The 17,334-nt window shown below is 46.6% G+C and overlaps 1 protein-coding gene across 1 annotated transcript in view; it reads right to left on the bottom strand.

Moving 5' to 3' along the window:
* Positions 1-3,615: 3,615 nt before the first annotated feature.
* The window catches only part of LOC136626726 (zinc finger protein 850-like), an 82,351-nt gene continuing 68,632 nt past the window's right edge, over positions 3,616-17,334 (bottom strand). The window contains exons 8-10 of the mRNA XM_066601733.1: positions 7,283-7,357; positions 6,810-6,912; positions 3,616-5,297 (exon numbers count right to left, since the gene is read on the bottom strand). Of these exons, the coding sequence (XP_066457830.1) occupies positions 4,036-5,297; positions 6,810-6,912; positions 7,283-7,357 (1,440 nt within the window). The 3' untranslated portion in view covers positions 3,616-4,035. The remainder of the gene's footprint in view (positions 5,298-6,809; positions 6,913-7,282; positions 7,358-17,334) is intronic.

Below are 17,334 nucleotides of genomic sequence, written 5' to 3' on the forward strand. Positions count from 1 at the left end.
AGTCTGGAAGGGTACAGCATGGCATACGGTGTGCGGAGGTCACGCAGTCTGGCAGGGTACAGCATGGCATATGGTGCGCGGAGGTCACGCAGTCTGGCAGGGTACAGCATGGCATATGGTGTGCGGAGGTCACGCAGTCTGGCAGGGTACAGCATGGCATATGGTGTGCGGAGGTCACGCAGTCTGGCAGGGTACAGCATGGCATATGGTGTGCGGAGGTCACGCAGTCTGGCAGGGTACAGCATGGCATATGGTGTGCGGAGGTCACGCAGTCTGGCAGGGTACAGCATGGCATATGGTGTGCGGAGGTCACGCAGTCTGGCAGGCTACAGCATGGCATATGGTGTGCGGGGGTCACGCAGTCTGGCAGGGTACAGCATGGCATATGGTGTGCGAAGGTCACGCAGTCTGGCAGGGTACAGCATGGCATATGGTGCGCGGGGGTCACGCAGTCTGGCAGGGTACAGCATGGCATATGGTGTGCGGAGGTCACGCAGTCTGGCAGGGTACAGCATGGCATATGGTGTGCGGAGGTTACGCAGTCTGGCAGGGTACAGCATGGCATATGGTGTGCGGAGGTCACGCAGTCTGGCAGGGTACAGCATGGCATATGGTGCACGGAGGTCACGCAGTCTGGCAGGGTACAGCATGGCATACGGTGTGCGGAGGTCACGCAGTCTGGCAGGGTACAGCATGGCATACGGTGCGCGGAGGTCACGCAGTCTGGCAGGGTACAGCATGGCATATGGTGTGCGGAGGTCACGCAGTGTGGCAGGCTACAGCATGGCATATGGTGCGCGGGGGTCATGCAGTCTGGCAGGGTACAGCATGGCATATGGTGCGCGGAGGTCACGCAGTCTGGCAGGGTACAGCATGGCATATGGTGTGCGGAGGTCACGCAGTCTGGCAGGGTACAGCATGGCATATGGTGCGCGGAGGTCACGCAGTCTGGCAGGGTACAGCATGGCATACGGTGTGCGGAGGTCACGCAGTCTGGCAGGGTACAGCATGGCATATGGTGTGCGGAGGTCACGCAGTCTGGCAGGGTACAGCATGGCATATGGTGTGCGGAGGTCACGCAGTCTGGCAGGGTACAGCATGGCATACAATGTGCGGAGGTCACGCAGTCTGGCAGGGTACAGCATAGCATATAATGTGCGGAGGTCACGCAGTCTGGCAGGGTACAGCATGGCATACGGTGTGCGGAGGTCACGCAGTCTGGCAGGGTACAGCATGGCATATGGTGTGCGGAGGTCACGCAGTCTGGCAGGGTACACCATGGCATATGGTGTGCAGAGGTCACGCAGTCTGGCAGGGTACAGCATGGCATACGGTGTGCGGAGGTCACGCAGTCTGGCAGGGTACAGCATGGCATATGGTGTGCGGAGGTCACGCAGTCTCCTTGACATCCATAAAAAGTCCCCTTTTCTTTTGGATTTCTGCAGAAAAGTCTGGAAAAGGGAGATCCTGGCGCTACTAACTCTTACATCACCTTTCTTTCTTGCCCCCGCCGGATAGCGTCCCGGTCTTTGAAATGTAAAATAAGGACTGTTCTTGGAGGGGTCTTTGGGGGAGGACACCGTGTAGGGACTTGGTGGGCTCTTTCTATTGCAAACATTGGCGATAAGCAGTTTCTACCGAACAAGTCCAGTATCTATTTCTCAAACAAAAAAAAAAAAATCAGATGGATTATTGCCCTCCATTTTCTCTGGCAGCCCGACAATGCTCACGTTATTTCTGTGGGAGCGGTTCTCCAAGTCGTCAATTTTAGCAAGTAGATACGCAATATTCTGTGCCTTATTATTCACTTCACGTTGCACAGGTAGCGCCTTCTCCTCTATTTCACTTATTCTGCCCTCTGCTGCAGCCATTTTCTGTACATCTTGCCTCAGCAGTCCCATCTGCTCTTGTAAAGTGCCAAATTGCTGATATACACTCTTTACTGTGCTGGAACATTTGGTAATAGCCCCGAAGATCTCCTGTAGTGTGGGCTCTGCTACACTAGGGGTTTTTGCAGTAGCGCCAGCAGCACTCTGTAATGTGATCTCTGTTAAAGGGGTTGTCCCGCGAAACAAAGTTGGGGTATACACTTCTGTATGGCCATATTAATGCACTTTGTAATGTACATCGTGCATTAATTATGAGCCATACAGAAGTTATTCACTTACCTGCTCCATTGCTAGCGTCCCCGTCTCCATGGTGCCGTCTAATTTTCAGCGTCTAATCGCCCGATTAGACGCGCTTGCGCAGTCCGGTCTTCTCCGTGTTGAATGGGGCCGCTCGTGCTGGAGAGCTGCTCCTCGTAGCTCCGCCCCGTCACGTGTGCCGATTCCAGCCAATCAGGAGGCTGGAATTGGCAATGGACCGCACAGAAGACCTGCGGTCCACCGAGGGTGAAGATCCCGGCGGCCATCTTCGCAAGGTAAGTAAGAAGTCACCGGAGCGCGGGGATTCGGGTAAGTACTATCTGTTTTTTTTTTTCAACACATGCATCGGGTTTGTCTCGCGACGAATGGGGGGGCTATTGAAAAAAAAAAAAACCCATTTCGGCGCGGGACAACCCCTTTAAGCCTGAGGTTTTAACAGCAGTTCCAGCAGGATTTTGTCTTGCTTTATCAGGGGGTCTGGTAGCATTTCCAGCAGTGCCTTGCATCATGAGCCCTGCTATGTCAGGGGCTCTAATAGCCTGTCCAGCAGTGCCTTGCTTCGTGGGCTCTGCTGTGTCAGGGACTCTGGCTGCAGCTCTAACAGTGTTCTGCCTTATGGGCTCAGTATTGTTTGTACTGTCCTCCTGTGTTCTCCCTACATGTGCTTTGCTGCCAACCCCTCCATTTTTCAGCCTCTCTTCCCCCTCTCTCTCCATCTCCCATGTTATGCTGCTTGCAGAGGGACTCACCCGCTCCTTAGGGCTCTTTTGTGCCTTCAGGCAGCGTGTCGCCTCTAGCATACCGAGCTAACTTGTGCATTGTGTCCCTGCTCACTTCAGTGCGGGGGCCCACGGCGCTGTCTCTGCGCACGTGGCGGCGCCATCTTGGAGGTGCCAGCCGCTCACCTCTCCGCCAGCTTCTCTGTCTTTTCTGCGGGTCATAGTCACGTTTGTACATCCCAGCGCTCCCCGCTGCCACTCAGCCACAGAGCAGTCATCGCGCTGCAGATTCAGCCAGGTAAGCCTGGTTACAGGATAATTTGGCGGTATTTGTCAGCGAAGCTCCGGTCTCACACAGCCGCTCACATCCCTGCTTGGTTGCACCGCCAAGATTATTAATATTATTTATTATGTTAACTTTATTATAAGGGTCAGTAGGATTACAGTGATGTCAAGTTTATATAGTTTCTTTTGTTGTACCTCCCTGTATGTCTAGGGTCCAAATATGGCACTTGAAGACTGACAATGTAGGAGGTCTGCCTCCTATGGACACTAAGCTAATACTGATTAGTTTGGTGCCTTCAGGGAAAATATAGCTAGTGGGAGGAGCTGACACTTTTTTTGTTGCTTAGTGTTTGCCTTTAAGTGGTAGTAGCTATACCCAATGATATGGATGAGAAACATTTATTTTCCACATTTATTTGTCACTCAAAAAACTTGAAGATGCAATCAACTACAGTAAGGCCTAATACTGTTAGTGAAATAACTGACATCCCTTTGCCACTGTACATGGCAGATCAAGAGGCCACTATTAAGCCTCTGCCAGAGCAACCATCAGTGCACAATGATTTTATTATGGGGGTATTATTGGGGTGAACAAGTGAGCTCAATACGTCACCAGACCCTATAAATGCTGTTGTTTGCATTGATAGCAGTACCTATAGGCTTAAATTGCTGGGACTGGAGCCAAGCTCAATCCTAGCAGCTGCAGAGGAACTGTGACTGTCGGTACAAGTGCTGGGAAGGAAGGAATGTTGGATTTTTTTGTATTATCAGTTAAAAAGAATAGCAAAAGTTATAACAGAAAATTGCTTCTTTCCTGATGAGTTATTCAATGTTTAAGAGAATGTCATTTTGTGGGTGAAACATTTTCTGAATTCAAAATGTTACTATGGCTTCTCCCCTGTGTGAATTCTCTCATGTTTAACAAGACCTGATTTCCGGGTAAAACATTTCCCACATTCTGAACATAAATATGGTTTCTCCCCCGTGTGAGTTCTATGATGTTTAACAAGATCTGATTTATGTGTAAAACATTTCCCACATTCAGAACATGAAAATGGTTTCTCCCCCGTGTGAGTTCTATGATGTTTAACAAGATCTGATTTATGTGTAAAATATTTCCCACATTCAGAACATGAATACGGCTTCTCTCCAGTGTGAATTTTCTGGTGTTTAATAAGATATGATTTCTGGGTAAAACATTTCACACATTCAGAACATGAATATAGTTTCTCCCCCGTGTGAGTTTCCTGATGTCTAACAAGATGTAATTTAGAATTTAGACTTTTCCCACATTCTGAACATGAAAATGGCTTCTCCCCTATGTGAGTTTTCTGATGTGTAACAAGATGTGATTTCTGGGTAAAACATTTCCCACATTCTGAACATGAATATGGCTTCTCCCCTGTGTGAATTCTCTTATGTCTTGCAAGAACTGATTTCTGGGTAAAACATTTCTCACATGCAGAACATGAAAATGGTTTTGCTCCCGTGTGAATTCTCTGATGTCTAACAAGCCTTTCTTTGGAAATAAAACATTTCCCACATTCTGCACATGAAAATAGCTTTTTCCCTGTGTGGATACTTTGATGTAAAACAAGAGCTGTTTTTCTCTTAAAAACTTTCCCACATGCTAAACATAAATATGGCTTCCTATCTGTATGAATTATCTGATGTTTAAGAAGATGTGATTTCCGGGAAAAACATTTCCCACATTCAGAACATGAAAATAACTTCACTCCTGTGTGAATTCCCTGATGTGTAAGGAGATTTGATTTTTTTGTAAAAGATTTCCCACATTCTGAACATGAATATGGCTTCTTTCCTGTGTGAATTCTTTGATGTCTAACAAGATATGATTTTTGGGTAAAGCGTTTGCCACATTCTGAACATGAATATGACTTCTCCTCTGTGTCAACTGTTTTTTCTTTAACCTCTCTTCTGTAAATGTTATGTTGCCTACTAGTCTGTGATGAATCAGAAGGTGGAACCTCTATAAAAGGATCAGCTGACAGATCTTTGCTGTGAAGGTCTGAGGATATATCTGGGATAATGTCAGGCTCTTCATATGTATCTTGTATGATACCATGATCTTCCACTTTACAATCTGTTGATATTAGATGTCCCTCTGAGCTCCTGGTGTCGTCATCTGCCATCAAAAAGAGTATTTTAATATTTTTGAATATAACATTACATTCATATTTATTTTATTAGATTTTATTCATACAAATTCAATTATTAAAAGGATTTCCCATTTTGTGGAGCAGCTAATCTGACAAGCATCCTAATGCACCAATCATATTAGACAATAAACTTATCCGCATTTGATAGAGTTCTTCCACATTGTAGGATGTGTTCTGTGCCGATTTCCTCCCAAGCGGTGACGGTAATTTCCTACCTCCAGCGGGCGCTCTCAGCTGCTGCTCTTATCCGCGGCTCATACAGCTTGTAAGGTTACAGAGCGCAGGAGCCGTACGAGCCGGGTATAAGAGCTGCTGACGCCCCCTGCTGTTAACTGCCCTGTACTGCGCTGCAACTACAGTCTGCTGATCATGTGCTGCTGATCAGAGAATAAAGACGCTTTTAGAAGGCCGGCACCGCCATTATCAGTGGGCAATAATACGTTTGTAGTCATTCACTAACTCTGTTGATCGATATTTGAACCTGACTGCGTGAAACGTCTTACTGAGGATGTCGAGTAACTCTGGCTTTTCAGCAACACTGGCATATTCAGACAGATATACACATTAAAAAATGCATGTGTGAATATAAAGCATGAACGCACCATAATGGTAACTGGACGCGCAAAGGCACCAATGGAGGATAGGAGTGACCAATAAATGTCGCTGCCCAGGGTAAAATTAACCTAAACAAACCGAATAATTAAAAAAAAAAACTGAGATACATGTTGTACTTTGCAAAGTATTGCTCCTTTCTTTATAGTGCATCGGATCTCAGCCAGGAGCAGAAGCTGAAAGCAACATGGAGGTGATTTCTTACACGGCGCCTGCGGCCGGACTACAATACTAGGAGGAAATAATATAATTATTGCCATGTATTACAGGATTAATAGAAAACCATCATGATGACTGATCTGTACCCGTTGCAGAGAGCAGGAACATAGTGGAGGATCCATCCTGTGTTAACCAATCACAGGATTAGGATCGGTATGTGACCCTTTATGCAAGGATGGACAGGAGAAGAACCGCCCGAGCTGTACACAATGCCCCCCAGCAGACTACTGACCAAACTGTAAGAAACACTCCATGAGGGGCCACGAGGGCCCGACGTCCTGTAGTGGAAGCTGAGCTCACATCCCAGCACCATGCAGCCTGAAGAACATTCGCCAGAGACACCAGAATTGGCAGGTCCGCCATTGGCACCCCGTTCTCTTCATAAATAAGAGCAGCTTCACAATGAGCACAAGTGACGGACATGAAAGAGTCTGCAGAGGATGGGGATCATCCACATCTGATGTGTGATTGAAAACTTTCCTTAATTCTTTCCTTAATTTTCTTAAGCAGAGTATATTGGAAAAATGCTTAAAATTAACTTTATATGAAAACCATTAAATAACACTTTATTATGTATTTTGGCTGAATAAGGGAATATACAGCTGAAAACCCCGACAACACAGACTCTTCTCTACATGCAGTCTCACCTGGGGGGTCATCTGTAGGAATCTCCTCCTTACACGGCTGATCCCCCCTCACATGTGTCTCTGTAGCATCAATAGGGATCAGATCTTCCTCCAGTTTCACCAGCTGTGACATAAATATTGTAAAAGTCATCACACAGTTGGAGAAGTCGTGTGGAAGGTTTTATATGGCCAGAAAAGGTCATTAATTAGTATGAGGAGCCGGAATGACATGACAGCAGTAGTGATCTGGGCCAAATAGCTGCAGGTCTCCTGTATAACTCCAACCTGTTGCTTCTTCATTCCAACCAGAAGTCTCCAGAACCAGAAAATAGTGATAAGATGTGGAGATCTAATGTCTGCGGTCGGCTGTAATCCTGCCATCTCCAGCTTTCTCATTACACAAGTATCAATCATATAATAAGACTAAACACAAGACCTTCCCAGCCGTCCTACAGACCAGAGGGGAGATTTCATGAGACCTTCTCTACATCTACCTGATCATCCTGTGGAAGAAGAGGCCGGGGACATCTCTCCGCTGCTGTTCTCTTACTGGATCTACCTGCAGAAAACACAGACAGCCACTGAATTTATTCTCTACATACAAATAATAAAGGCCGTGTGGATTTAGTCCTGTCTATTACCTGGTGATAGGGGGATGCTGGTGGTCCTCCATCATGATGTCCTTGTACAGATCCTTGTGTCCTTCTAAATACTCCCACTCCTCCATGGAGAAATAGACAGTGACGTCCTGACACCTTATAGGAACCTAACAACACAATGATACCATCATCACCCAGACACGTTATACCGCCATAGCGTTACTGAATAATGTCCCAGCATTCCCAGCAGCATCACCTTTCCAGTCAGCAGCTCAATCATCTTGTTGGTGAGTTCTAGGATCTTCTGCTCATTGATCTCCTCCAGTATCAGGGGGTGAGGTGGAGGCCCTGTGATTGGGCTCAGGGGTCTTCCCCATCCATCAGACACCGGGGCCTGACAGCCATCACTAGAAGTCTTCTTCACTACCGTGTAATCCTGTTTATGGGGAGACACATCCATAAATATCCCTGCAGATTTTCTAGAGCCCTCCCCATCTGGTCCAGCAGTTATGTCGGCTCTTCACATGTGTTCATCATTTCCATTACACCAGAATTGGCTTATAAGTCTGTTGTGTTTCTGTCATTTTACCAGAAAAACAGCACAGCAAGATGCAATACGTTTTCCGGCATTTATGATGAATCGGCAGTAAATCCTCTGCCGTAGATGTGACAAGAGACTGACAGAGATAAGAATGATGGAACGTGACGTCATACTCAGAATCTCTCACCTCTCCTGTAAGCTGGAGGAGTATCTCTAGGGTGAGGGTGAATATACTCTCCGCCATCTTGTCCCGGTTCCTCTCCATCCTTGTCGGGTCAATCAGGATAATTATCTGATGTAGAAGATATCAGCCGAGGATCCTGAATGGAGAGAAGACGAGACAATGTAACATCATACAGAACCCCCTGGAATAATACAATTACTGGACACTATAAGGGAAAACTTGTAAGTCCATCTTAACCCTTTAGTGACCAATCCTGTACAGCACTTGGTATTGTGCTTTAAACCCATCCTATGATAAATTTATGTGCAGGTTTAAAGCTCCAGCAATCTAGTAGGAGCAAGTTGGGTGTTTGGTGGTCTACTAACAGCCGGGCTCCTACTGTAACAGCTGAAAGTAGAGAAACCTCCATTCCCAACCAATTAACCACTTCCATGCCACAATCAATAGCGATTATATGCATCATGTAAGTGGGTAAGAGAAAGAGGGGTGTCCCTCATCAGCACCATGTGATATGATCATGATGATAGGTTACCATCGTAGCAGGAGACCTGACAAAAGCCTCTATGTCCACCTTTTATGTCTGCCTATCAGATCCCACCTCTGTCAGAGTCTAGTAGGCTGATGGCATATGCATAGTATACTGCATTACTGAAGTAATGCAGTGTACTAATTTAGCAATCGACCAAATCACATCTTCAAGTCAGTCTTGAGAGAGTAAAACATAGTGTTCAGAAACGTTCAATAACAGTTTAGTGAAAAAAAATCCAATGTAAAATTTTATAAAAATTACCCCACAAAGCAAAAGTGGTGCCATTACCAAATACAACTTGTCCTTCAAAAATAAGCCCTCACATGGCTATGTTGAGGGAAATATATAAAAAAAAAAAGGTTACGGCACTTTCAACACGACAATGAAAACAATAGCTTGGTCCTTAGCCTCCCAGCAGAAAACAATAGCTTGGTCCTTAGCCTCCCAGCAGAAAACAATAGCTTGGTCCTTAGCCTCCCAGCAGAAAACAATAGCTTGGTCATTAGCCTCCCAGCAGTGTTGGACGACCGCTCTTTATTCCGCAGTAGAAGGACTGTACAGTTTCGCATAAACAGAGTTTGTTCTGTTTTAAATGGCTGTCGCCCCGATTCTATCAGGGCTGTCAACACGCTGCTGATGTCATTGTAAGGATGACATATATGTCTGCATAGCTACAACTGTGTCAAGAATATTTATAGTTGTCAGTTTTCAGTGTGCGGTGCAGAACAGAGAAGCCCTGTCACAGTAAAGGGGTGGCATGAATTTCTGATCATCCCCACATCACTCAGAGAGCAAATTTGCTCTCCAATTGTCACCTATAGATTTCTTTCCCAGAAAAAGTCAAAGAGCCAAATGATGAGGACTTACTCATCTAGTTATTGCTCGTCACTTTTTAACCCTGCATATACTGCAGTCCTTGCTGACCGTGGTGTCTTTATAGACTCTTTATAGAAACAAAATTATAAAACGTTTTTGACCTTATACAAGGCTTTACTTACTGAAAAAACAACAAACAAAAAATCTACGCATTATTGGTATTGCCACAATCATAACAACCTGTACTGCAAAAGATTACATTATTTTTATCCTCGCACATGCACAGCTCACACATGCACTCTTCACCTTCCTCAAATGCCTCCATCCCCCTCACACCATCAAGAAATAGCACATTCACCCTCGCTACCCTACTACTTCCAGCTGCGGGGACATCTCTCCCAATCCTGGCCCTCCCTATACTGCTCCCTACCAAAACCTCCCACCAATGATACCAAAACACTCCCCAACCATTAGCCCATACACACAACCCCCCCCCCCCCCCATCTCCTTCCAATGCGCCCTCTGGAACTCCCAGTCTGCGTGCAAAAAACTCCCAACTATCCACGACCTCTTGAGTCCCATTTTTCAGGGTTATATATCAATTGTCAAAAATTATCCAATTATTGTCCCTTTCGTTTCCAGCTGTGGCCTATCAGTGGTCTCCAAATTTAAATCCCTTGGATTGACTACGGCATGTGACCATGAAAATGCAATTGCCGAGGCTATTAACCCATTACAAGTAATTATCAAAATTAAATTTAAATTCTAGTCTAAATGACCCCTTTTGGTAGGGGGACATATAAGCTTAGTCAAAATGGTAATACAGTCTAAATTTGTATACATTTTGAAACATATGCTAAGTAAAAGTCTCAACACACTTCTTTCTATCCTTGAATGCTTTCCTCACCACATTTATCCGGGGCTCATCCCACTCTAAATTAAATCCCTCCACCTTGCAAAGACCTAAAGATCAGGCTGGGATGGCGCTGTCAGACTTTCACCTTTACTAACTGGCAGGCCCATTGGGGGATATACAACGATGATTTCTAGGTGAGGAACTGCCCATCGCAGATCATTGGATTGGCAGGGATTGGCAATTAATTGTGTTTTATGTTTAAATGCCCATAATACTCCGCTCTGCTAACGAAACCAGACTGAGTGCCCCTTTAATTCGAACTTCTCATTCCCGCCTCCAAGACTTCTCCAGAGCAGCACCAATCCTCTGGAACGCACTACCAAAGGCTACCCGAGCAATCCAGGACTCGCAGAACTTCAGGCGTGCTCTAAAAACGCACCTCTTCAGGGAGGCATACTGCATTCCCTAAACAAACCCCTCTGTACTCCGCCTGATAACATGCTCCCTGACCTACTGACTGCAATCCCTGCTAGCCATCATAAACCGCTCCTGCAGTCATACTGTTTCTGCCGTCACACGGCTAAATGTCTGACCATTGTCTATGTGTATAGCACCCCTCACTGTCCACCTCGCCATACCGTGCACATCTCCAGCCCCTTTACCTTCTGTATCACCCTATTACTTGTAGTATGTAAGCTCGTTGGAGCAGGACCCGCACCCCTATTGTTTCCATCAATTGATTACTATGTAACCGTGGTTCTGTAATGTTTGTACTTTCTGTATCCCCTGTCTATGTAAGCGCTGCGGAATATGTTGGCGCTATACAAATAAAGATTATTATATTATTATTATTAATACACGAAACCTTCCAATATATTACCATTGCATAGTCTAGCTCTATCTATATGGCGCACAGCGTTTTTACAGACACCATATTGGATCTACCATTATGGAATAGTCCCACCGTGCCCTCTCTGCCATCGATAACATACTTGTCACATTTACCCAGCTACGTGAGAACCTAAGGCCCATTCACACGTGACGATTGTCGCTCGAAATTTGTTTAAACGAATGAAAGTGCGTGATAATAGATGTGTCTAAACGCGAAGCCGTCGTGCGCTATTTGTTTGCTTTTCATTAGTCGTTCAGTTTCAGCCCGTATAAAAATCATCGCTGGTTCTCTCACTTCTCGTTACGTCTAAACGCTTCGTGCTGCACGTAGGAATGTGAAGCGCTTGGTGAGGAGTTAGTGATTCTCCGCGAAGAGCGGCCTGCCTAAACATTCTGCACAAGCAACTAGCGGTGATGTCGCTCATTCGTGCACCCACCTAAATGAGAATGATCCACGTGAAAGGGGCGTTACGACACCTCAACTCCAATTGTTTAGATACCTCCAACTACAACATGCTCTGAATGCTCAGTTACCCCCCGGCCTCGGCCCAAATTTCAAAATACTCAATAATGGGTATACTTAAATCCCAGGGACCTAATGGCTTAATTTTCAATACTCTACACACACAAAGGCCGCCTGCACACGAGCGGGTCGGATCCGGCAGCGAGAATTCTCGCCGCGGGACCCGACCCGAGAGCCTGCAGGGACGAGCGCGTACTCTCCCGCGCCTGGCGGCCCCAGCTCTTTCATGTGCCGGCTGCGGCGCAGCCGGCGCATGCGCAGACCGGAGCCGGCGGCCGGGTGAGTGCGTGCCCCGCACAAAAATAGGACATGTCACGGTTTGTTTGCCGCGCGAGATTTCGCGCGGCCAAACCGCGGCCGTCTGCATAGGAGTGCGTATTGTAATGCACTCCTATGCAAACTTTCAGTGGCGGAAATCCCGCGGGAAATCCTGCGGCAGGATTTCCGCCCGTGTGCAGGCGGCCTTACTCTCGGCTAAGGCTAATTATAATAATGGCAATCCCTCCTTCAGTCACTGACATCCGAGAAATGGTCAGATGTAGTAGAATCCCATTTATCTGTATTCCCTGTGTATTAAAATACTGCAGCTTTATAGCACACATTAATCTTATCTCACACCTGTTCAACTACATAAATTGGGTAGAATCCCAACATTGGCCTGTCATAGATGTAATCAACTAAAAGGCCCATTTACACGCAAACGATTGAAATATTGAAAGTTTCATTTGCTTGTAAATCCGTCCCCAGGAGCTATTTGCAGAACACAGTGTGTCATTAATCACATGCCCAGCATTGTTCTTCATGTGGCTCCCTGCAGAATACAATGTAATCTCCCGACTCCCGTGGAGAACACAACATACGGTCTGTTGAGAGATACTTTATATCTCTGTGGCTGAAGGATGGATTTTAAGTTCACCCTAGGCTGCTTCCACATGGCGATATCGGTGGTCTGTGCGATATCACTGTGTTTTCTTGCAGCGATATTGTGACTTTGTGTCGCTACAAAGTCACGCTTGCTGCTACAAAGTCACACAGTTTTGTTGCTCTCTTTTGCCAGGATTTTTACCACAAAAAAAAGCCCTAGGCCCCGTGCACACGGGCGGAAATTCCGCGTCGGGATTTCCTGCAGAATTTCCGCCCGTGGAAGCTGCCATAGGATTGCGTTAGAAAACACAATCCTATGCAGACGGCCACGGAAAACAAATCGCGGCACGTTCTATTTCTGTGCTGGGCTCGCAGAGCCCCACACAGAAATGTCACTCCCCGGCCGCTGGCTCCACTCTGCGCATGTGCCGGCTGGGCAGCAGCGGGCACATCACAGAGCCGGAGCCGCGGGAGCAGGTGAGTGCCGTGCTGGTCTTTCAGGGCCTCGGGTCGGGTCCCGCTGCGAGAATTCTCGCAGCGGGATCCGACCCGACTGTCTGCAGGTGGCCTTAGTTGCATGGAAAGAAAAAAAAAAAGAATACATCACCTAAGTAGTGCTGTCAGCTCCGGCCCACCCACCCTGAAGTTTCGGCAGGCTTGCATGAAGTTCTCCGGCAAAACTTCCTATTCAGGACTCCAGGAAGCTCTGCCTCTGATTCGTTCTCGAGTGCCGCGACTCAACCAATAAGAGCCAGCGCTCGATGAACCAATCACAGCCATTGCATATTAATAATAATAATCTTCATCTGTATAGCGCCAACTTATTCTGCAGCGCTTTCAAGCATGGGAGAAATGCATATTGATTGACTTTCTTTCCTCCCCTTCTCTTCTCTCCCTTTCTTATGGAGACTCTTAAGATCACATGAACACCCAAACAGGTTCTATTATAAGAATCGCTCTAATATACTCTTAGTTTTTATCCCGTATTTACAGAAATGGAGAAGAAAAAAACACTGCTAGAATGGCGCGACCGTTAGGATAGATGTGCAGAAGCTACAAGTTTTGAAGGAAGATATATTTTTATTTTCATTTGATGAAAGCCAGGAAAAAACACTAAGCGTTTCGAGGCAAACACGCCTCTTCTTCAGTCTCACTGGAAACACACAGCAGGGGGTCGACTTGTGTGCGAGGGTATATTGGGGACCTGAAGATTCTGCGTTGCCTTACATCCCTTAATGAAGCGGCACCCTTTTTTTTCCATTTTTGTTTTTTCCTGCCCCCTTTAAAAAAATCCTAACTCTTTTATTTATCCATCGACGTCACTGTATGAGGGCTTGTTTTTGTGGGACGAGTTGTATTTTTCAATGGTGCTATTTATTGTACCATATAATGAACTGAAAAACTTTAAAAAAATTCTAAGTGGAGTAAAATGAAAAAAAAAAGACATTCCGCCATCTTTTAGTGCATCTTGTTTCTGCGGCGCACAAACGGCAACAAAAGCGACATGATAACTTTATTCTATGGGTCGTGCGATTACTACGATACCAAACTTGTATAGTTTTTTTTACTGTGTTTTTTAAAATTCTGTTTGCCGCCATTTTCTGTGCGCAATAACGTTTTAATTTTTCTGTTGACGTAGTTGTGCGAGGGCTCATTTTTGCAGGATGTCCTGTAGTTTACGTTAGTACCAATTTGGAATACATACGATTTTTTGATCACTTTTTATTGCATTTTTTTTCTATGAGACAGGGTAACTGAAAAAGTGCATTTCTGGCGTTTTTTGTTTTTTTTTTTCGAACAACGTACACTGTGCGGGGTAAATGATAAATCGGACTTTTGTGGACGCGGCGATATCAAATACCAGCAGGCGATGTTCTTTCGGCACTGAGAACTGCAAGCAAGCTTGCCTGCCTGGAACAGCGGAGACCAGCATGGTCTTATTTTCTGGGAAACACGGTATCAGTAAAAGGACGGTTTCACATGTGCGGTCAAGCTCTGCATGTAACTCACACATCACACACACACAGATTGATGGACAAGTGGTCATCAGCTCTTTGATTACTGTGAAGAGTCGCTAACGAGCACTATTATTGTCACGGGTGACCAACGGGCACTATTATTGTCACGGGTGACCAACGGGCACTATTACTGTGACAGGTCACTAACGGGCACCATGACTGTGACGGGTCACCAACAGGCACCATTATTGTCACAGGTGACCAACGGGCACTATTACTGTGACAGGTCACTAACGGGCACCATTATTGTCACGGGTGACCAACGGGCACCATTACTGTGACGGGTCACCAACGGGCACCATTACTGTGACGGGTCACCAACGGGCACCATTACTGTGACGGGTCACCAACGGGCACTATTAATGTAACGGGTCACCAGCGGGCACTATTAATGTGACGGGTCACCAATGGGCACTATTAATGTGACGGGTCACCAGCGGGCACTATTATTGTGATCGGTCACCAACAGGCACTATTACTGTGACAGGTTACTAATGGGCACTATTACTGTGAAGAGTCACTAATGGGCACTATTACTGTGACGGGTCTCTAACGGGCACTATTACTGTGAAGTCACTAGCGGGCACTATTACTGTGAAGTCACTAGCGGGCACTATTACTGTGAAGAGCCACTAGTGGGCACTATTACTGTGACGGGTCACTAACGGGCACTATTACTGTGAAGTCACTAACGGGCACTATTACTGTGACGGGTTACTAACGGGCACTATTACTGTGAAGAGTCACTAACGGGCACTATTACTGTGACGGGTCACTAACGGGCACCATTACTGTGACGGGTCACTAACGGGCACTATTACTGTGACGGGTTACTAACGGGCACTATTACTGTGAAGAGTCACTAACGGGCGCTATTACTGTGACGGGTCACTAACGGGCGCCATTACTGTGACGGGTCACTAACGGGCACCATTACTGTGACGGGTCACTAACGGGCACCATTACTGTGACGGGTCACTAACGGGCACCATTACTGTGACGGGTTACTAACGGGCACTATTACTGTGAAGAGTCACTAACGGGCACTATTACTGTGACGGGTCACTAACGGGCACCATTACTGTGACGGGTCACTAACGGGCACTATTACTGTGACGGGTTACTAACGGGCGCTATTACTGTGAAGAGTCACTAACGGGCGCTATTACTGTGACGGGTCACTAACGGGCGCTATTACTGTGACGGGTCACTAACGGGCGCCATTACTGTGACGGGTCACTAACGGGCACCATTACTGTGACGGGTCACTAACGGGCACCATTACTGTGACGGGTCACTAACGGGCACCATTACTGTGACGGGTCACTAACGGGCACTATTACTGTGATGTCTTATGTTAAAAACTTTGCCGCACTACAGTTGTCCCTCTTGTTATTGCTCACAATTTAGGAGTTCTACCGCCGATGTGAAGAAGGACTAAGGCCTCCTTCTCACAGGTGTATGTGTATTTGCACATGAGCGTAGCGGTTTTGTGAAATGCACTATGCTTTTTGTGCGCACAATCAGCATATTTTATTGTAATTTTTGCGCCTACAAGGTATGTCCGTTTGCGCTCAGCAAACAAAGATGCACCAATAAAAATGGCTAATTAGTCTAATGAGTTCCTGATGTGTTCTTTTTCCAACACAATTACACCCCCCTGAGATATTGCACAAGCATTTGCCCCCCACATTGACTTCTGTGGTGCTATTGGATGGAAATGGGGAATTGGTTAAGAATGATGTTGAGAAGGCCGAACTTTTAAATGCCTATTTTGTTCCGTTCTGGCACCTCAATTAAAAAAAAAGACCGACAAACTGGAGTCCAGAGAAGAGCTACCAGAGCTACACAGTGCAGAGAACCCGCCGAGTCCAATATGGTTGTTACTGAGCGGACTCCATAGCGTGATAACCCCGCGGCGTCCGATTCTGCTGCGTATTACTGACCGCAATTGGCCGCTGAGGAGGATAAGACGCGCAAATACACACAGGAGGTGAAACATGGCGGCCGGGGGGATTCCCGTATTTACTTGTCGGCGATGCGCTCACACCCGGAGAACGAGCCTTTATAATGAGAAGCTGACTGCTCCCCTGTGGCGGCGGCTCCCGTCCAGCGCTGCAGCCTCAGTGCGGCCGCAGGGAGCCGGGAGAAGCGGCCGGCGGTCATGTGCCGCACATTGTGTCCGTGAGCGCTGAGCCCCTCACAGCGGCCATAGAAGAATCCCCCCTGAAGCCTGTGAGGGGGAGCACCACGGGGCCGGCCGCCTCTTCTTCCGGGCTCCGTGCGGCAGACATCAGGGGGCGGAGCTGGACGGGAGCCGCCGGGAGAACATTCAATGTGGCTTCATTTTATGTCCCAGAAAACCTCTTTAATGAGAAATTTACCCCAGAAATCCTGCGAGCCGCGTGACCCTGTGTGCAAGAAAACCAGCCAATCACAGCGCAGCTTATAGCACTAACTGCTCCTCAGGGACTGGGGGCACTTTTAACTTACCTATAGTTCGCTTAACCTGTAACCCAAAAAACATACAAACACAACTTCTTGCTGAAAAACGTGGGTTGGCCACAGCTTTATTAAATAATACCAACATATATATTAACTTTACTATTTAATTTTAACTTTACTAACTTTTTTAACTCTAAACCTCCCATGCCTAACTGAACTCTTGTCAAAACTGTAACGGCCCAGAGGACGTTCGTAAGCCCCTATACATGGGCCTGTAAAC

Source organism: Eleutherodactylus coqui, chromosome 4 (assembly GCF_035609145.1).
Source record: "Eleutherodactylus coqui strain aEleCoq1 chromosome 4, aEleCoq1.hap1, whole genome shotgun sequence".
Lineage (NCBI taxonomy): Eukaryota > Metazoa > Chordata > Amphibia > Anura > Eleutherodactylidae > Eleutherodactylus > Eleutherodactylus coqui.